General features: G+C 33.4%; 1 protein-coding gene across 1 annotated transcript in view; it reads right to left on the reverse strand.

The window, feature by feature from the left end:
• Nucleotides 1-345: 345 nt before the first annotated feature.
• Nucleotides 346-23332, reverse strand: part of LOC132563117 (protein bowel-like) — a 28938-nt gene continuing 5951 nt past the window's right edge. Inside the window, exons 2-4 of the mRNA XM_060227875.1 lie at nt 9908-10234; nt 3304-3488; nt 346-1308 (exon numbers count right to left, since the gene is read on the reverse strand). Coding sequence (XP_060083858.1) covers nt 346-1308; nt 3304-3488; nt 9908-10234 — 1475 coding nt within the window. The remainder of the gene's footprint in view (nt 1309-3303; nt 3489-9907; nt 10235-23332) is intronic.

Consider the following 23332-nt stretch of genomic DNA (forward strand, 5'->3'; position numbering starts at 1 on the left):
TCATAATCTTATGCTAGTAGTAAGAAATGGTTCTATGAATATATCCAATATTATTCAGGCAATTAAAATTGAAAATTGCTGCATGCTGTTATCAATTATCAATTATCATTACGATAAGGGTTCTTACAGAACGACCAATAACTTGCTGTAGTTATTACATAACAAAAATATTTATAATCATAACAAAATTATGGAAAGTTTTTAACATAAGATTAGACGAAATTTGTTTGTCAGAACGTGATTTCTGATTTACAAATTTATATTCAGATAGAAATCTATTGCCATTAAGAATTTAAGTTGACACAGTATAATGCAACAAAAGAGCAAACACAGACAGTAAACACATCAGTTGGTGAGCCGCTGTGGTGACGAAGCGGTCGGTGAATTTACTGGCATGTGATTGGCTGTTGAAAGATTCTGCTGTGATGACATCATTTCCTGTAAGTTGGAGAACACAGACGCATTGCTTGTTGCGACCGCAGACTCCAGGCCACTTCCCATCTGTGTAAAAGGGGGAAGTGAAGTCGGAATCCGCATTGGCAAATGAGCATGAGAAATGTGTGGTGGGAGATTATAGGGTGAGGGCCTATAGTACGCAACAGGATCAACATTAGTATGAGCAGGGAGACTTTGTTGCAAGTCTGAACGTGTTGACGAAGACTCCGCATGGAGAAGTTCTGATGCTGTCAAGTTCTTGTTATTTGTTGGAGTGTCAGTGAGCCGTTCTGACAAAGTCATGCACCTAGGTACATTTGGTATCACCCGGGATACTGGTGAATTAGCAGACATTCCTAATGAGTGCTGATGTTGACGACTATCTGTTCGAAGCTGCAAGGACGAGTCAAGTCCAGCAAGTCTTTGTAAGCTGTCTGAGCGATGGAGTGATTCACGTTGTAGACTGTCCCCACGCTGTAAATCACGTGATAAGCTGTCTGCCCTTTGAAAATTATCCGCCCTTTGTAAAGCTTCGTTACGTGGAAAACTATCTGCCCGCTGTAGATTATCAACCCTACGAAAATCATCTCTGTGTAAACTATCAGATCTCTGAAAATCTGTCCTTTGAAAAGAATTTATTCGAGAGAAGTCTTCATTTCTCTGAAGAGCTTGCACACGACTGAAAATGTCTATCTTACTGTCATTCTGAACTCTACTGAAAATGTCTACTTTGCTGTCGCTGCCATCATCACAAGTGAGATCGATAGCCATCACAGGTGAAGTACTGTCCTTCATCTTGGGCTGTCTAGGTTTCCTAGGCTTAGTAGGCAGTCCTGTGATCCTTTGTTCCAATGGTTTGATGTGTACATGCATCTAAAATCATCAAATAAAATAACATTTAAACTTGAAGACTTTTTTAATATGTTGTTGCACTACATCCTAACAGCTAAGTTCATTTAAAGATGTGCCAGGTTTGGGTGGTAAAGGAAAGCCAGAGTTACCAAGAAAAACCACTGACCTGCCGCTAATACTTTACAACTGCCATGCCTACGCCTTGAACCCATGACCCTAAGGTGGAGAACCAATGATAAAGACAGTAAGACACCTGAACCACTCAGCTGTGGCAACAAACTGGAACTGAAATATTCTAATACATGGACCATTTCTTCTTCAGAGATCACCTCTAATATACAGAAATTTTCAGTTTATATGAACAATCTTTTCCATGACTTTTGATTTTTTCGAACATATTTTCTACCTGTGTCGCTCAATGCATTGTCAGGCAACATACTTACAATATGAAAATAGTTAACTATTCCGTTAATTTTCTAACTTTTCATCCTAACCCAGGGCAACTCCATAGAAAAACCATATTCTCTCGAGGACTCCAAAATAAATTATGTGTATCCATGATTAGGTTTCCTGCCAATTACTTCTAACTTAATTATCAATTCTATGGGTGGGACCCTAAAACGAAACCAAGTGTTCTGACCTAGAGATCATGGAACAATTCAAACTTAAAATTTTGCTCAGCCAATCAAACATGATGTCTCTTTGCATGAAGTTAACTGTGATTGGCCAAGTCAAAACTATTTTTTAGATCTAGATCTTGATGCCTGGATTAGGATAGATGTTATACTGTAATAGCTGCTGTACCATGTATGCTAGCTAAACTGTTGACAACTCTTTTCTATATTTACAACATTGTGTTCCTATATCAATCCCCATACATGGTCACAAAGGTAACTCATCCACTTTATTCTCTATTTAAAGGGACATTCCACACAAGTTAGAATTTCATAGAATGCATAGAATCTGTACAAAATCATCTACCTCTCTTCTTATGGAAAACGTACACCTCAATTTACCATTTAAACAAACATTTGACATTTAATCTATTGAAATTTAAAAACATGCATACAGCCCTGATTGTGTCATAACTGGTTTGCATTGCTATAAGACGAACAGAATGATATATGTGTGTAATTTTTTTTTTTATTTTACCAATACTCTGCATAAAATATTTGATCCAGTGACTTTTCTATTTCAGATTTCCCAATGGGCTATATTTAGAGAGTTTGGCTGGGAGTATTCCCACCAAATTTTCCTGTTGACCAAAGGAGAGATATTTTAATGTCAACTATTTCTATAAAAGTCATTAGAATCAGCTCTCAAAAGCTACAAAGCATCGAACATTTTTTTAACTTGAGAAAATTATCCCTTTAAGACCAAGAAAAAAGATTTTAATTGTAAAAGTTCATTGATGACGTTACTAACCTAACTATGCCCTGAGGACAGCTTGCCAGTAAGGACAAAACATGACAACTGTGGGTGATATTTACCAGTGGCTGCTACTAGGAAACCGAGCCTCACAGGGGTTGCTTTTCTTTACAATTTCGTTTAATTATTTATTACCTAGGAATGATAAGCCCATACCTTGAAACAAGCCTAATGATATATAACACTGTTCTACCAGAAGAAGATTTCATTGTCCTGTAATAATAACCTCACTGAATGATTTTGAACTACAGCATTAAATCACCTTGTTTACTGCAAAATAACTATGGAATTTTAAAGTGTTACCAGGTCGTATAAATTCCGAGTCAAGATTTACTCTTTCTCAAAAGTTTGCACTTACATATTGGTAAGATGTTACCAGCCAGTTATATGTCTGACATATCATACAATGGTATTGTTTAAAGCTTACCTTAAGTGTGTGGGATTTGAGACTGCTCTCATATTTGTAAGCTGTATGACATATCATACAATGGTACTGTTTGGAGCTTACCTTAAGTGTGTGGGATTTTAGACTGCTCTCGTTTGTGTAAGCTCTATGACATATCATATGTCGTATTGTTTGGAGCTTACCTTAAGTGTGTGGGATTTTAGACTGCTCTCGTTTGTGTAAGCTCTATGACATATCATACAATGGTATTGTTTGGTCGCTGCCTTCTTAAGATGATCATCATGATTGCGCATGTGATGATGAAGGTTTGCCATTTGTGCAAAAGCTCGATCACAACCTTCAAATGAGCACTTGTATGGTTTTTCTCCTGTAATAGACAAAAACATGATTAAAAAAAACAATGATTTTAAAAATTATGATACTTATAACTGATATATGCATTTCCTATCCAAAAGAGGGTTGCGATATCTCAGTTGATAGCATATTAGACTTTAACACCTCAAGTGGTTAACATCCAAATTGTGTAAGTTTCGATGATCCCGTTAAATTCAACATTGTGGCAGTTTGTGTTTCTCAGGAAGCTGAAAAAAGCACTGCCCTGTGCTTTGACTAGATAAATCATCAATAAAAAACTTTAATCACACATTCGTACATGAATAGCCCAACATGGGGGTGAAAGTGGCTAGTTTACAAATGGTTGTATTTAGTTTGTCACGATATGATTCCTAATTCTTCATTATAACATACAGGTAGTTCTAAATAGCATGTCCTGTATACATTACATATAGGATAATGTAATTTTATAAATTATCATTTTATATTATGTAGCCTCTTGTAAAATCACTAATTTTCTAGAAGGTTTCATCTTTGATGATTTCATGGGTAATTAAATGAATGAAATTAAGTCAACAAAATGACAAACAATTCGGAAAACCTATACCATCTTCGTATTATTATACATAAAATCAAACGTCAAGGAAAACATATTTTCACAGAGAACCACTGTATTAGAAACGTGAGAATATCAAGGATTTTAAAGTATATAATGGCAGCTAGCTGGTCATTGAAACATATTTCTTAAAAGATATTCTGACTTCAAATCTAAAATCCTCAGCTGCTTCAATTCAAAGTGTACGAGTGATTGAAAGAAAGGCCCATAGGGCTTGAATATTGCCCACCAGGCTTTCACCAAATTTCGACAAAATGTAATTGTTCCTACAGAAGAAGAGGGATTTTAAAGAATTTGTTTTAATTCCCTATTGTGCCCCACCTCTCCTGTCCTACTGAGTAGTGACCTACCATTTATACAAAATTAATTCCCCTTCATCCAAGGATGCTTCAGAATAAAAATAGGGCAATTCAAATAATTCCTACAGATGAGTTGAAAATTCTTTGTAAAATGAAAAAAACCCACAAGAAACAAGAAATTCCATTAATGATGTTATATTTAATAATTGTGCAAAAAAATAAAAAACAACAGGAGAAAACAAATATATAAATGAATTTCAGCAGACGACACGAGTCAGAAATTTTTATTCTTAAATGCATCAAAATAATTAAATAGTGAGTTCAGGCAACGGGAACATCCATCACATTTTGACAAATAAAGCATAGTTAATCGCAGAAAGAAATTTTTTGTAACATTTCGTGTCTCAGCATTTCTATTTTAAAAGAGAACCACCTAAGGACAGTTATACTGTGGGAAATGCTGTGATATACAATTTAAAAAGTCCTGCTCTATCCGAATCTCTAGAAATTAGCCCACACAAGGTATACATGTAATACATTGTAGAATCTCCTAAAGATCCTAATTAAGAGACGAGGATCGGAATTCATGCTATGGTGGTTATTGATTAGGAAAATGGTTCCATTACAAAGGCATCAACATGAGAAGGTTGCAGCACAATTCATAACCCTTGGGATCTGAGAAACACATTCGTTACTACCAACCTGTGTATGTCCTAATACAAGAAAACTACTGGTACAAATAATATTCTGTGATTTCTGAAATCTGTTTTATTTCTCAGACATTTGTCAATGAATAAACTCCAGTACTGTGTAGCTGAAAAGGCATGTGTTTTTTCCTAGTTTATTGATTTAAAGCACAGGAATTTGCAGAATTATGCTGCTGAAATATATATATATATATTTTCCATGCAGAGTTTAAGTCTACCTAAAATACTTTTGCTCTTGGTAATGCACCCCAGTGACAGGGATAACTGTAAAGAAAAAATCTGTACAAAGATACTGAACATTTTATAGATATAAAGCTAAAAAATCAGCTGAGGTATTTGTACAGACTAGAAGCTGGTTTTGCAATGATACATGCATTCAGTTTAGATACAGAGTTCAAAATATATTTATGCATGCTGATAAAATGAGAGGTTTTACTTCATAATAATTTTATCAAGACTGACTCTAGACCTCATGGTTCACTAGAAGAAGTGATTTGTTGATGTGTAGTCAACTGTACATTATATTATTACCATGTATGCAGATTATTCTTTTATTGCGTTAGTCATATATTCATTGATATTATTGTGTTGTGGGATTCTATCTTGCATCAGCGATATTGATCTAGATATTGATACCTATAAAATTATCATTATTATTATTACAATGCATGAAATCTGTCTTTTTCTTTTTATAAAACTGATACATACTGCTGAATACAAACTCCCCTGATATTGAAATCAACATTCAGATGAATCAGTTTGGTTTTAGTGATTAAGAATTTACTTGTTTTTGGTTTTATATTCTATATCCAGTTAAGGTACCATGGTTTTTTATCGACTGTTTGCTCCACAGTACATAAGCAGTTAGCCTATAAATAATACCTGTACATACTTGTCATTTCAGGAAAAAGTAGTTGATAAGTTTCTGGCGTGTTTATGGTTTCTTGTTTAAAACTATATATCTATGGCACCATACGTTATCGACTGCTTACTCCACAATACATCAGCAACAAGCCTATGAATAATCTGGTAAGTAGCTAGCTACTTAAGGAAAAGGTAGACGATAAGTGATTAGTGTTTTTAATAGTGATTCAAATAAAATGGGGGCCAACGCATTTGCAGATGTCTTAAATTGTGATTCAGTTGCGTATACTTCAGCAAGTAAACATTGTACAACGTTCTCGTGTGATCAGAAAACTTAATTTAGTCACAATGTACTCAGATCAATTGATGTTTAGTCGCTTCGGTCATTAACATAAAAATTAGTATTATTATATAAATACTTATTTAATCATTGAATATTATTAATTAATACATAACATTTACATAAAGAAATCCAAACACCACAAATATAGTTAGGAATACTGCTGGGAATAAATTTCTGCTAAATTCTCTATCATTAAAGATAGCAGGAAATTAAACGTCCCAGAAATATTTTCTATAATAGATCAAAATCTCCTGAAAATTTATGTTATAATCCTGTTACTATGGATACCATTATAAATCCCAAAAATTCAATCCCTATTAACAAGTACAAACACGAAAAAGTAGCCAATCAAAGTTAAAAATCTATACAGTATTATATGTAGTGGGATTGTTGAACACTCATCCAGTTCCTTTCTCCATCTGTATGAACCACTACCTGAATAATGGCATATTTGATGAAGATCTTTATCTGTTCTGTTCGGCTGCTGGGAATACATTAACATAGGTAAATCAGCCATGTTAAGTACAGCTGCACTCTTATTGATTTAGAGATGAAAGTATTTTACAAACAGGCTATGATTTACAATGTAAATACCTATTGTGGTACAGAAGCAGCTTCACAGGATAAATAAAGAGAATTTAATACCAGCTGTGAAGAAACACATGTGTAATAACTTATCTATGCACAAATGAATATATGCAGATTTTTATTATTTGCTAAAAGGTTACACATAATCTTTGATACCTGTGTACCTGATATTTATATCTACCTGTATACGTGCTATAAGTACCTGTGTACCTGATATAATTACTTATATACCTGGTATAATTACCCATATACCTGATATAATTACCGATACTCCTGATTTAATTACCTGTATACCTGATATAATTACCTATAAATCTGATATAATTACCTATATACCTGATATACTTACCTATATACCTGATATAATTACCTATATACCTGACATAATTACCTATATACCTGATATACTTACCTATAATTACCTATGTACCTGATATAATTACCTATATACCTGATATACTTACCTATAATTACCTATGTACCTGATATAATTACCTATATACCTGATATACTTACCTATAATTACCTATGTACCTGATATAATTACCTACTTACCTGATATAATTACCTATAAATCTGATATAATTACCTATATACCTGGTATACTTACCTATATACCTGATATAATTACCTATATACCTGATATAATTACCTATAAATCTGATATAATTACCTATATACCTGGTATACTTACCTATATACCTGATATAATTACCTATATACCTGATATACTTACCTATAATTACCTATATACCTGATATAATTACCTACTTACCTGATATAATTACCTATAAATCTGATATAATTACCTATACCTGGTATACTTACCTATATACCTGATATAATTACCTATATACCTGATATAATTACCTATAAATCTGATATAATTACCTATATACCTGGTATACTTACCTATATACCTGATATAATTACCTATATACATGACGTAATTACCTATATACCTGATACAATTACCTATGTACCTGATATAATTACCTATAAACCTGGTATACTTACCTATATACCTGATATAATTACCTATATACCTGATATAATTACCTATAAATCTGATATAATTACCTATATACCTGGTATACTTACCTATATACCTGATATAATTACCTATATACATGACGTAATTACCTATATACCTGATACAATTACCTATGTACCTGATATAATTACCTATAAACCTGATATAGTTACCTATAAACCTGATATAATTACCTATATACCTGATATAATTATCTATATACCTGATATAATTACCTATATACCTGATATACTTACCTATAATTACCTATATACCTGATATAATTACATATATACCTGATCTAATCGCCTATACACCTGATATAATTACATATATACCTGATTTAATTACCTATATACCTGATATAATTACCTATATACCTGATATAATTATCTATATACCTGATATAATTACCTATACATCTTATATTATTAACTATAAACCTGATATAATTACCTATATACCTGATATAATTACTTATATACCTGGTATAATTACCCATATACCTGATATAATTACCTGTATACCTGATATAATTACATATATACCTGATTTAATTACCTGTATACCTGATATAATTACCTATATACCTGATATAATTACCTATAAACCTATATAATTACCTATATACCTGCTATACTTACCTATATACCTGATATAATTACCTATATACCTGACATAATTACCTATATACCTGATATACTTACCTATAATTACCTATATATCTGATATAATTACCTGATATACCTGATATATATACCTGATATAATTACCTATATACATGATATAATTACTTATATACCTGACATAATTACCTGTATACCTGATGCAATCACCTATATACCTGATATGATTACTTATATACCTGATATAAGTACCCATATACCTGATATAATTACCGATACTCCTGATATAATTACCTGTATACCTGATATAATTACATACATACCTGATTTAATTACCTGTATACCTGATATAATTACCTATAAACCTGATATAATTACCTATATACCTGATATCATTACCTGTATACCTGATGTAATTACCTATATACCTGATATAATTACCTATATATCTGATATAATTACCTATATACCTGATATAATAACCTGATATAATTACCTACATACCTAATATAATTACCTGCTTACCTGATCTAATTGCCTATATACCTGATATAATTACCTTTGTTCAAGAAATAATAACCTATATACCTGATATGATTACCTAAATACCTGATATAATTACCTATATACCTGATATAATTTCCTATATACCTGATATAATTACCTATATATCTGTTATTATTACCTATATACCTGATATAATTATCTATATACCTGATATAATTACGTATATATCTTATATTATTAACTATATACATGATATAATTACCTTTGTATATGATATAATTACCTATATACATGATATAATTATCTATAAACCTGATATAATAACTTATATACCTGATATAATTACCTATATACCTGATATACTTACTTATTCATCGGATATATTTATATATACAACTGATATAATTACCTTTGTTCATGATATAATTACCTATATACCTGATATAATTACCTATATACCTGATATAATTACATATATACCTGATATAATTACCTATATACCTGATATTATATGATTACCTGTGTACATAATATGATTACCTGTGTACATTAAATGATTACCTGTTAACCTGATATTAGTTTTCACCTTTGAACCTGATATCTATCATTATCTGTATTTGTTTCATTTCCTGTTTACCTGATATAATTACCTATATACCTGATATAATATGATTACCTGTGTACATGATATGATTACCTGTGTACATTAAATGATTACCTATGTACATAAAATGATTACCTATGTACATAATATAATTACCTGTGTACATAATATGATAACCTGTTAACCTGATATTAGTTTTCACCTTTGAACCTGATATCTATCATTATCTGTATTTGTTTCATTTCCTGTTTACCTGATATAATTACCTGTATGTATGCGTGTGTGCTGCTGTAAATGACACAGTTGCTTGAAGGCTTTGTCGCAGTAGGAACAAATATATTTTCGTATTCCAGAGTGGACCAAACTATGCTGTGCAAGCTGCTGTTTACTTTTGAAGCCCTTTGAACAGGTTGGACACAGGTGGTTTCGGTCGACAGGAGGGTTGGTCGTTGATTCAGGCAGATTCTGTTGTTGAGGGGAATGGATCCCATTAGGAGGTGAGTTGAGACCATGTGGTTGAGAGTCACAAGTACTGGACACAGCCTGTGATTGGGATGTCGTTGTCTCGGGCATTGAACCAGGGTGGGGCAGATCTGGTAAAAGATAAAATTCACTTTTACCATAATTATCATTCAAATCTAATAATAAAGTGACAAGAAAATGACTACATTAGTTTAACTATGCAAATAACATCACTTGTAAATCAAAATTACAGTATGAAATACAAGAAATGTATTAGCAAATTTAATCTACCTTATATTAATACAAATTATGTAATCTACAATTGCACTGAAATACACTCTTGAGCTATAAGCTTGGTATGAAAATATTAAGACAAGAGGCATATGGGGCTGTGTTGCTCACCTGGATATTTCAACTTTCACTTCAAAATTATTTTATTTACAATCATATATTACTACCTAAACATTTTCCCCCAAATTGGGTATTGTTCCCCTCAAAGATGCTTCTGATGAACAAATCTGATCAAAATATCTTCATTCCATCATTAGGAGGACTAAAGTGATTTTACTAGTTCCCATTGGACCCTGACCCTAGTCCCTAAAAGGGATTTAAGCCTTTACCTTTCTACAAAATTGAGTGCCCTTCACCAAAAAAACTACTTCATTCTAAATTTGGACAAAAATCATTCCTAATAAAGAGGATGGATCTTAAATAATTTGCTAATATATCCTATTTGGATCAGTCCCTCTTGTTCTCCAGGGGGCTGAGAATTATTTCTACAAAATTGGTGCCACCTCAACAAAGACTGCCTCTGACAAAATTTGCTCCAAATGTCTGCATCCTAACAGAAAAGGAAAGGTTTTAATGATTCCTCTATTTCCCCTAATGGCTAAAGGAAGTAGACCCATCAGTTATCCAAAACTGATTTATATTCACCAAAGGATGCATCAGACCAAAATCTTCGCAATCATACAAAAGAAGAAGGATTATAAAGAGTTTGTTCTATTTCCTTTATTTGGCCCTGTATGTTCTGTACAAGAGGGCCAATTAAGACATAGCATTTATAGAAATGGTTCCCCCTTCACCCAAAGATGCTTTGCAAAAAATTTGGACAGAATCCGTGAAGTTTTCAGGAATAAGGATTTTTAAGAAACTGCACTACTTCCCTTATTGGGTCCTTAGGCTCTGGCCAAGGAGAGAAGGGGTGGGGGTTTGGCGTATGTCCCGCAGTTTAAACAAAATTGTTTCCCTTCACCCTAGGATGCTTCAGATGACGTTGGGACAGAATACTGGCATTCCTACAGAAATTGGCCTATTTCTTCTATTTGACCCCCACCCCTGTTGCCCCTGGGGGAAGAGACCAACAAATTTGATTCTTCTTTTAATTTACTTCAGATAAATTGTGAAAGCATCCAGGGATTTCCGAAGAAGAAGGATCTTAAACAACTTGCTATTTTCTAAACAAGCAGTGCTGAAACAAATGGAAAAAATGAGACACTTTGTGACATTTCCTCTCCAAAAATATCACTCTCCTAAATTGAAAAAGGAAACTTTTTCTACAGTACTAATTTCAATGACTATAGACTAATCATGAATAAAACATATACTAACTATCTAAATATCATAAGGACACTTTAAACATTCAATATCAATTATTGCTATTTCTTAATCTCATAACAGCTTATTCTCTCTGTAATTCAGGAGGAGTAGATTTTCAAGATGGCCACCATTTTTACCTAAAACATATGATTTATTGAATACTTATATTTCAAGAATCGATTGGTGTATAAGCTCTCTAATGATTGAGTTGAAGGTGTTAGAAATCTCAGCAGGTGTATTGGTGTAATACAATGTCAAAAATCCCACTAACTTTTCATTGGATTGGCTAAAACGCTAAATCGATATGTTGATTTATGTGAGTATTCCCAGACATAGGAAAAACAAATGCGAACATAATGTACACTTACATCAGGTGTATATAGGCATTCAGCCAGACACAACACTGCACTGCAATGCTAAGTTGTGCAGCGTACATTGAACTCAACCAGGTATGATTTCAACGATTTGTCCAAACAGCTTTTTTATATTTAGTAAATACTCCTATTAAGCATTACTCACCATCACTTGAAAACCATGCATTTTAAGTAAATATTCCTAACGGTTGCCTTGAAACATAATTCAGAAAGAAAAAATATGCAAAATTTTAAAATCATGCAAAAAAATTGAATTTAAAAATTTCTTCCTTGTACAATTAAGCTGTATATACTTTAAATAGATTATTAGGCCCAGACATAACATCCAGACAGGGAAACGAAGGCTCACAGTGGGCTGACTTTTGATAAAGTGAATGACGCTATGTATATAGAGAACTGCCTGTATACATGTGTCATTTACCTGTGGCTGACTAGTGTTGTTGTATATGTCTGTTATCACTGTATATAAGTGTTTTACATATAGCTAAATTAACACAGACTGGATGGAAACAGTTTCTGTAGCTGGGGTACATTTGAATCTCAACTACTCTAAATCATCATGAATGTGATGTTAAAAATATAATTTGATGCTGAAGTAGATACACTCATACCATTACCACTTAAACTGCTTGTATCTTCCAGTGTAATGTTCTGAGGAAAGATTTCCCTGCCCCATAAAATGACCAAATAATACCAGTATCAGATAAAAAAGAAATATCTATTCAAAGTGATTGAGTCACTGTGACCTACATTTCTTTAAAAACCATTTAGATTTTAGATATATCATGTACTGATATGAAATATGAGGACTGTTGAACTTGTTTGAATCTAATGGTAACTAAAAAAAGAGCTGAAGTTTATTCAGTAACAGTTTGACAGTTGGAGAACATTCACTCAAAATTCAAGAACAAATTTTATTCTCAAGCATACATAATGTCTCCAGCTGTGCTTAATGCTTTCATATAGAGAAGTCTGAGTCAGAGAGTTTTCTAAAGTGGATTTATGGCACAAGAGTGAAACTTGAGCTAGCCAGGATATTGGGAGAATTCTGCGGAAGGGGCATAACTCTCATAACAAGTTTGACCACTATGAACTATAGGTCAAAGTTACTAGTTTTCCTGGACATCAAGCAGCTGCCTCAGAACCTTTAATCTAGCCAATTATCAAGATTTATTTAAAGACAATTTCACTGATTAGACCATTTTGTTTGATTGTTTGGCCAAGTTTGATCAAATTGACCTTGAATATGTGTCAAAGTCATTTATTTTTGATGTGCTTTCTTCAAGTATCTTTCTACAGGCAAATATCTTGACTCAACACCAAATAGTTTTATAGAAGAACTCTTTCAAAACCATAATTAAAATTAGTGTTTTACAAATGGGCGTGTAAAAGCTCACCTGAACATTTTGGTCCACTGACTTTCTGGCGAGCAAAAAATATGCATGCAAAATAATGATGATATTTTGTAAATACATTTTGCCATACCACTTCATACTCTGGTCAGTATTACATACATAGCTTTCTGCTATTGACAGTCAATCTGAATTTCTCGCAATCACAGTACCGCAGAATTTCAAAAGGATTTCACTATAATACAAGGTCAAAGGTAACAAAGGGTAGCTATGTAGTTTGATGTTAATGTTACTACCATAAAATTTCTTGTCCACTTAAAAGTCATCGGCATCAAGATATTGCAGGCCTCTATATTTTGACGTAAAAAGCACCTGAAGCGATTTTCACCTCTCGATACGATTGTTGCAGAGTGCGTTTGGCTACAGGTGAGTTTGATTACCTGTCCATGCTTCGTTTTTTTCTGGTAGCTCAAAGTCTCATATAATGTGGTAGTTTTTTAATTGGTTTTATTTCAACAGTGACGGTACACTGTGTTGCGTAGAGGTATTATAAAACAAGTGAAAATCATAGATTTCTATGCAAACTTCTTAAACACAAAAGGATACGGAAAAGCTGTGAAAATTAACAAATATGAGACGAATAACAACTAACAAATCAATCATGTGAACTCTTCGATATCTGCTTAACATGTTATTTTGAAGAAACATATCAATTTCAGCAGGTGCTGCCATTCCTTTCATGTTATACATATACCTGGCTGAACACCTTGACACACCTGGACACAGGTGTGTGTCCATGATCACCACCTAGTCTCAAGACATGTTATTTACCTGTATATTTTCATACTAAAGCTAAGCAGACTTAGAGAGTGGATATTGTACCATTATTCGGAACTCTTATGATAACTGTATATCAGAATATAGTAAGATTATATCAATTTAAAGTTTACCTAATTTTTACCAATATGATCTGGGCACAAGAAAGGGAGGCTGAAATCGGCAAACTCCCGACTGAATCACGAAAGTTGGCAAGGATGTGATTATTTCATCTAAAAAATCTGACAGAATATTCTAATATATACTCTTATATTTCGTTATTATAGTTCAGTACAAAAAGTTTACTACGGCAGAGATATTATTACATGTATACGTCGATCCCTTCTCATCATTAGTTGCATCTGTACAAGAAAATACACATTTTTTATGTCGTTAACAAAGGTCTACACGGTACTACTGACTTACATCTCATTGTCTGAGGATATCAAATGGTAAACACTGAACATTATGATATGAAGAGATTGCTTAACCCCTTGACCTTTAAATGATACTTTAACATGTTTATTGTCTTACATGTGGAAGTTGATGATGATGTACAGTATGTGTGCATGTGTTTTTGTGGAATTTTTACACTATCATGTCCTGCATTGTGTTTTTCTTTGTTTTTCAATCGCGACTCTAAAAAGTTATAACCACAAACAAAATAACCCAACATTGTAAAATTACACAAGCAAAGCAAACCAAATTAAATATATTTACAGAATGCTTGATAACAGTAAAGTGTAAGCTGAAATAGCAATGCATTTTCACAACTCAGTATTTGCCAGAAAGCATAAGAAAAGAAAAACATCGAGTAAAATAGCATAAAATATCACATTTTGGGATAAAAATAAAATTGGTGGTAAATCAATGAGTTTGCTGATTCTTGATATATCTTATTAAAATGTGAGCCAAGAGTTCATTCCTTTACATGATACAGGTAAAACTGTCCATCCTGCTGCCTTATCTGGGTATATTCACAGTCCAGTTAAATCATTAGTGTCCTGTTACGACTACAAATCTGTCCGACCGGCAGGTTCTCCGCGAAGGGTAGATGTGTACTTAGATAGCTCAGGGCATTTGAGATTCACAATGTGATGAACTTTGCATCTAACAAGCCCTTTATGATAAGATTTAAATTTTTTTTCTAAGATGAAATCTTAATTAAAATTAAAACGGCGGTTACCATCACTGAAGTGAGTACACGACGAAAATCACCAAACAAACAAATTTACATAGAACGATATTGTCTTCAGCTACACCAAAGTTGTTACTTCTAAGTAAATATAGATGTGCAGTGAACACATAGAAGTTATAATAATGAAAAGTCACCTTGCCATTCATCAAAATACTGTATGTCTATCATTTTTTCTTTCGTTGGCCAAGCAATGATACAATTCATAGCCTAAAGCATCATTACTGGACATTGTTTAGCTACTTTTAAACAGCTATAGTCTAATAACAAACTATACCTGTTTGTCGTTTTATGGTGCTGGTCATGCTTATTTAATCAAATATAGCTGTTTAATGTACCGAGCCCTCATAAATGCTACTAATAAATCTGTGTCTAGTGGAAGAATTGACATCACAAATGATTGAATAATGAGAATCCTTGGTTTTTGTAAAGGGAAATAACTCTAGATATTGCAATTTCCTTGAGCGTTAACAGGTAGAAATAATGCTAGCTGTACATTATGCAATATACTGATCATTTTCTCATGACATTAACTGATGATTTGTCATGAAAAATTAACTTTTTATTTTCATTGCCATCCGACCGCGACATAGACGCCCATGCATGGCAATGCCACATCAACAGTGCCATTTACCTTCTTCAGATGTGTAATCACCATGTTACAACCACTAAAATCACTTAATACAGTAGGCAATCACTTTTTGATTTCATCAAATGCAGAAGTCTACAATCTCATTGACCTCAGTGACCTCAAGTTGGTGTCCTTCTCATGCACGTTTGCTGCATGTATCATATGACTTAGTGGCAATTCCCAATTTGACAATAGAAAAGGGTCTTTTTCTTAGACAAGTCTCACTGAGCTCACAATTTGTGATCTGGATGGTCAACATTGTGTGTACTAACACCTTAAGGGAACCCTCTGTTTATGCTTGTGTTTTTGGAAATGTTCGTGGGTGGCTTGGTCATCATCTGGGGAGGGATCTCTCACAGGGTAAAGTCACCATCGATTGCACTGAAGGGAATTTAACCATAGAAATAAGGAAATGATATCCTCTGCCATGTTGCAAATCCATTTGTGCAACAGCATTACCATTTTCACACGATTTTTCCATGTAGCCAGAGTTTATCGAGACTTTCTCACCAATCTTACCAGGAACCCACTGGACTGGCTACCATACAGTCCATGTTCGTCCACTATCAAATACTTGTGAACCGAACTGAATAGAAATAGCATCTGAATGCCCTGACTATTCTTGGCTGCCTTGTTGGAACAGTGGAAAAACATCCCCATGAGAATTATCAATACACTGACAATATCCACAAACAAATATACATGAATTATAAGACGAAATCTAGGGATGTTTTGGTAATTTGTTGATTGAAAATGCTGTTATATACTCATATAATATACTATTGGGGGAAAATCCAATAGATTATCATCTCCGATTATTAACTCGGCTGTATAAGATGATAGTATTTTTTTAGGTTCCTAATATTTACTTTGCTCTACTGGTACAATATCTTTGTCAACATATACATCAACAAAACCAATTTCCATATCATAATAGATAAAAATTCATCAAACAAAACAAGAAGTCCATGGGCCTTAACGATCTCCTGACTATAATAACCTACCTACAATAAAGGCCCACTGGGCTTGAATTGTTCATCTGCAAAACAACTTACAAAAATCACTGTATCAGATCATAAAATCATTTCCTGCAAACCTTAAATCCTATTCCTCAAGCATGCTTCTACATAAATACCAAAACCAAGGAGCTATTGACAGAAAAAAAAAATTAAATTTGTTACAGGTGCAATATCCATAGCCATACCCTTTGGTTATTTGGAGGAATTTTGAAGATTTTGACACATTTGACCCTTGTGACCTTGAGACTGAGTCAAGGCCATTCATTTTAACAAAATTGGTAGCCCTTCTTCCCAGCATGCTACAGTTAAAGTTATTGAGAAGAAGTTATTTAAAGATTTTAACATATTTGACTAGCTCTATGACCTTGAAAGTGTGTCAAGATGATTTGTTTGAACAAACTTGGAAGTCCTTCATGAAAGCATGCTACAGGCATCAGTTCACTGAGCCTTTTTGTTATTGAGAAGAAGATGATTCTACCTGTAAATCTTTTTCAACTCCTTAGTTGTATATCTTTTCAAATGGAAAGTTTATGCATGGTGCACAGTACATAAAGACGGATGAAATAGGATGACCAGGATGACCTTTCAGGTCAAATGACCTCAAAACCCGTTCAACATTTTCTAAAATATATTCCATGAACAAAAGACAGGAAAAGGACTATAAGCTTCAACTACATATTCATCATACACCAGAGTTAGACCCAGCTGACTGGCGTTATACACAAGCTCAGCAGGAGAGCTAGACTGCTGGCTTAAGTCCATGTAACTGAAGAAAGCAAGCTTCTAATTGATAAAGAGAGTTCTTGGGGACTTAAGAATTACATATTGATATCAGATTCCTAAATCAAAGCTTATCACAGCTAAAATATCTTCCACTTACAACCTGTTTCTGGCATCTGATGTGTAAACCTTATTGTATCAAAGAGTTCAGCGACGTCTTGATGTTAAGAAATATCTCCTTTAAAAGCAAGTAATGTTGATAATAAAAAAAAAAATCATATTTCGGAATATAAAAAAAATCAATAATAAATTCTTATATTTACGTTTACCAAATAAAAAGTATTAATAACTTTGTAATTGATGAAGCTGTTCTGGAAATGATGTAACGTTCAATAAATATGGTTTAAGAATGTAATTTTCAAATTCAGATAACTTAATACTTTGTGGGCATCTCCCTTTACCATGATACATCATCATTTAGATATGTTTCTTTGATGCATTTCATAAAAATCTCAAAATCCATTAAACTCGGGCAAAATATGAACAAAAGAAAGAAATACAGAGACTAAGTACTGTGCTATTTTATTACAATACATTAGTTAAGCGACAGAAATACATCAAATTAATTGATGGGCATTAATATGTATAGTTTATCATGAATAATTATACCAAGTAATGCATCGTAACTAAACACAATTTGATAAATTATTCATAAAATTATGATTATTTATGAATTTTTGTTTTCGTGTAGCTGATCCAATCAGCCTCTTCCAAATATTACAAAAATACGGGATTCAAATTTCCATTAAAATGGCGGAGTTCATCCATGGAGCATCTGTCCTATTAATTTGCCATGATCAGGACCATACATTGAGACTTAACGACTTATCATAGAATGATGGAACATAAAGCTTTGTGATGAATTGTTTTCGCCATATTATTCTGTGTCTTTTTTTTTTATCTGCTTTGGAGTAAACCCCAAATGGCAAAATTTACGCATACAGTGAAAAACCATTTAACATTTTGTCATTCAAATATAAACACAAAGAGTTCTTATATGAAAGCTGGTTCAGAAAAAATATTATATCCCCCCCCCCCCCCCCCCCCCCCCCCCAAACAACCACCACTACCTCTTTTCTATCTCTCTAACCACCTCTGATTTTAAAACTGTTTATGTAGCTTTTCTTTCATATACATATTTTACAGAAGTAGACCCATTTTATTAAAAATTTTGATTTTTCCTTTTTTCCACCAATTACTTTAAAAACATTTCAATAGATTAATTAACGGTATTGACTTAAAATGAAGAAAACTAACAAAAACCCAGGATCTTGAGACCTACCAATATATGATATGACTTTATGAGTTCTTTACAAGCTGAATTTTTCTACTTTTATTCTCTTTGACCTTATTTGCACTTATCACATTTCTTGTTGTATTGAGAGGTGAATTCATAGTCATTGAAACTGATATACACAGTATAATTTTGACCTAATTACATTCTGATTATGAGAAAGAGTAACAATAAAACTTAACTAGTTAGCAACAATAAAACTTAACTAGTTAAAAATCTATGACAGGAAAACCTGCTATATATATGATTCCTAGGAAATTTGAGAATAATTGATATAGAATACTTGTCAAGGAACAGAGACAACAAAATCAAACTGCCAAATTTAAAAGATGGCCCCTTGTCAACCATTTTATCAATTGATGATTCCTTAAATGAAAAATGCTCAAGCAGGTACCCTGAGGACTCATAACTTGTGAAATTTGACAACAAGGGACGAAGAGAAATGTGGACATCAAATCTGAGAAAAAAGCAACAAAAACTATTAGTGGTCTGACAAAGGACCAAAGACAAAAAGGTGATATGGGTAGCCCAACATCTCAATAAAGATGGTGGTGTATATGACTCAAAAGTTTGAGTACAAGTGTGTCAAAAAAAATATATAAAAATTTGCAAAATAACAAAAAGAACATATCATAGGATTCAATATTCCAAGTTTGATACTTTAATAATGAGACATTTTTATAGCAGCCATATTTTTTTCAGTAAGGAGGGCTTAAAAAAACATCAAGAAAATACCAACATAGTAAAATAATTGTAATCTAAACTCAAATTCCAAAATATGAACAAAAGAAAGATTTACGCAAAGACTCCTGAAAAATACAAGGCGAACAAGACCAGGTGTTCCAGAAGAGTAAGCACCTTATGCTTCTGCGACAACATCCGCTGTGTAAACATCAGTCAATCCAAGTAAGTATTGTCACATTCTCAAATGAGAATAAGGTATACAACAACGGAACCAACAGGCAAACTAACGAGCATCAAACATGTCAAGATCCATATTGCACAAAGAAATAGAATATTTCTCAATCACTATGACAACCGTAAATCTTCCCTATAGTTATCATCAGTCTGCATTTTTGGAAACCCTGTGTTAGGAGTTTGTTCGTCAGTTGATGATTTCTTGCACAAATTAAGATAAGAGAAATAATGAGAACAGGCCCTTGAATATTGCATCAACTGTGACATGTAAACACCATAGGGTTGAGGATTTAGGAACGTTGCCATCAAGAAATGAAAAATTCACAATAGGGAGCTTAGAACATTTCAGTGTAAAGGACTATCTACTATCATTGAGTGACCCTATCACTTCTAGACATAGTTCTCATATGACATTGCTGGAACACAACCAATGGCACAGTCATGGTCAAAATATTTCGCATTTAATAGAGTGTTTAAAGTTAGCAATGAATATGAAGAGTGGAACAGAAGAGGTGATTTAATTTATCATTGAGATATGTTTCTGAAATACTGGAGTCAATGATTTTGACAATCTGTTTCCAAGGTAACAAAAGAAATAGCAAAACTTCAAACTCTTCTGTAGCAGTTAGCACTAACAAACTACTCAACTGATGAGGGAGAATGCGGGAATTATATGAAACGGACACAGAGACATGCTCTGGAAAACCTAAATCAGTAAATCTGACAATTTGTTACCATGGTAACCAAAAAGTGTCAAAACTGGAAACTTCTTTATAGCAGAAGACAATATTACACAACTAGATTGATGTGTGCAGAAAGTTGGTGGAGTTATTTTGAACATCCGAGACAGATGACAAGATGGAGGGAACGCATTAGAAGATTTACCAATTCCTATGACAATAAAACTCAAGACAAAAGCAAGGCAAAAACTTACAACTGATCTTATCACAGAACTCGCATCCTTCATGTTATCTTGTTTTAAGATGAATGTAGAAACATGGACTTGCCATGTGAAATCTACAAATAGCAACAATGCAAAATTTAACTCTAAGAATCCAAGATGGCCACCATATGGAAGACAATTCCAAATTCCATTACCAATCTTGGGGCACTGAACAGTCCCAGCAAAAAAGTTTCAAAAGCACTCCTCTGTTGGACAAGTGGACCACTCTAAAGTACTCATCTGAATGTGGAATTCACAAGTCCAGAAAATTTACAAGGAAAATCCTGCAGAGTGCTGATGCATTATGCATTGAGTTGGATTCAGTCAAGTGCATTTGCAAATAAACTGTTCATATCCCAGGAGTTTTTTCTTAAACTGTTACTGATATACAGAGTGTACTCAACTAGACACAATTTCAGGAACATCCAATGAGAGAGCTAGTGTAAACATCGCTGAGCAAGCAATCATCTGTGACAGATAGTGATATATATTTCAAAGAACCAATACATAATTCTACCACTAGAAAACATTTGCTTAAAATCACTTACGTTCTTTCCAATCTTATGGCAACTGTCTTCAGTTGACCATCAAAAAAAAAATCAAAATTTTTGCTAAGCCATCTTCGTTCAAGTAAATCTGAACACTCCCCTTAAAAGTAGAGATAACTTGGAAACTATCACAGATGTATATACAGCAATCAAAGACAATGAAGCACTTGTTTCATCATTCATGATATGGGCATAAACTTCAATTTTTACAAGATGAAATTTGAAGATTTTGCACAAGAATTAGTGGTAAATAACAAGAGATCTGCCATTGTTTAATCTGTATTTGCTCTTTGAAAGTCGGATCTATTGCCTTCTTTTCTCTTCTCTTCTTTGTTTTAGCTCTTAATGATAAGACATTTGAACATCCCTTTGCAGAAATAGTGATGATAATCTTTATCTGCCAAATCCAAGATGGTCTCCTGGAAGCTATTTTGTCTCTTCTGATTGGTCCCAAATTCAATCCGATACAAAAACAAACTAAGGTAACATACATATGAACTTTGAGAGAGATTCATTCAGTACTTCTTAAGCAATAGGGATAACAATCTTCACAAAGTGACATCTAAAATGGCTGCCTGTTGGCTATTTTGTTTTTCTGATCAGTCCCAAACTAAAACAGACAGAACTAGGAACCAAGAGGCACTTATACATGAAATTTGAGGAGGATCTATGCACTATTTCTCAAGAAATAGTGATACAACCTTTTAAAGTCAAAATCAACGATTGCTGCCCGTAGGCGATTTTCTTTTCCTGATCACACCCAAAATGGAATGAGTACAACTGGGAACCAAGGGAAACATACATATGAAATCTAAGAAAGATCCATCCTGTACTTCTCAAGAAATAGCCATAATAATCTTTCAAAGTCAAAATCCAAGATGGCCACCTGTCGGCCATTTCCTTTTTTCTGATCAGTTCGATAATCAAATGGGCACAACAAGGGACAAAGGGGAACCCAAAATTGGAAATTTGAGAGAAATCCATCCAGTCATTCTTAAGAAATAGCAATAACAAAATGCCAAAATCAAAATCGAAGATGGTCACCTGTCATTCATTTTGTTTTTTTGATAAAAATAGGCAAAACTTGATACCAAAGGGAACCTGCATATAAAGTTTGAGAAAGATCCATCCAGTACTTCTCAAGAAATAGCGATAACAAAAACTGTTTACGGACGGAGGAATGACCAATGATACAAGGTGATTTAAATAGCCCTCCATCTGATGATGGACCAAAAATGACTCATTCATTGGCAAATTCTACTCGTCATGATGAGTGTCTAAGTGAAGCCCTGTAAACAGGTGGAAGTTTTAGTAAAAATCCTGAACTATTTTCTAAAAATTAGCAGCAAAGTCCATAACATTCAAAACCCTTTTGTGAAATCTTGATTTCAGATCAGTAAAAAATACTATTTGCTCCACTTTATGATATAGCACTACTGAAACTTAAACCTGAAGTCTGGGAGAGATTTTTTAGTACATATTAAGCTTGTACACTAGATACAGAAGTGAATAGCCCTGTTTAATACAAATCTAAATAAAGTATGAATCTTCAACTGATGGAGAGAAAAAGAAATCCCAGAATTCGTTTCGACTTGTATTCACCTACATATGAAATAGTCTTGGCGTTAATAGTGTTGATCTGCCTGTACACTGGACCCTCCCACATCAGTTACACTTTGTGACATGTTGACAGTAAAATTTGTTTTGAAGGGTTTTGACCACAATTTTAATTTTTGTAAATTTCTGTGACATCATAATCT

This window comes from Ylistrum balloti, unplaced genomic scaffold (assembly GCF_031769215.1).
Source record: "Ylistrum balloti isolate Yb309-2 unplaced genomic scaffold, AGI_CSIRO_Ybal_v1 Utg371590, whole genome shotgun sequence".
NCBI lineage: Eukaryota > Metazoa > Mollusca > Bivalvia > Pectinida > Pectinidae > Ylistrum > Ylistrum balloti.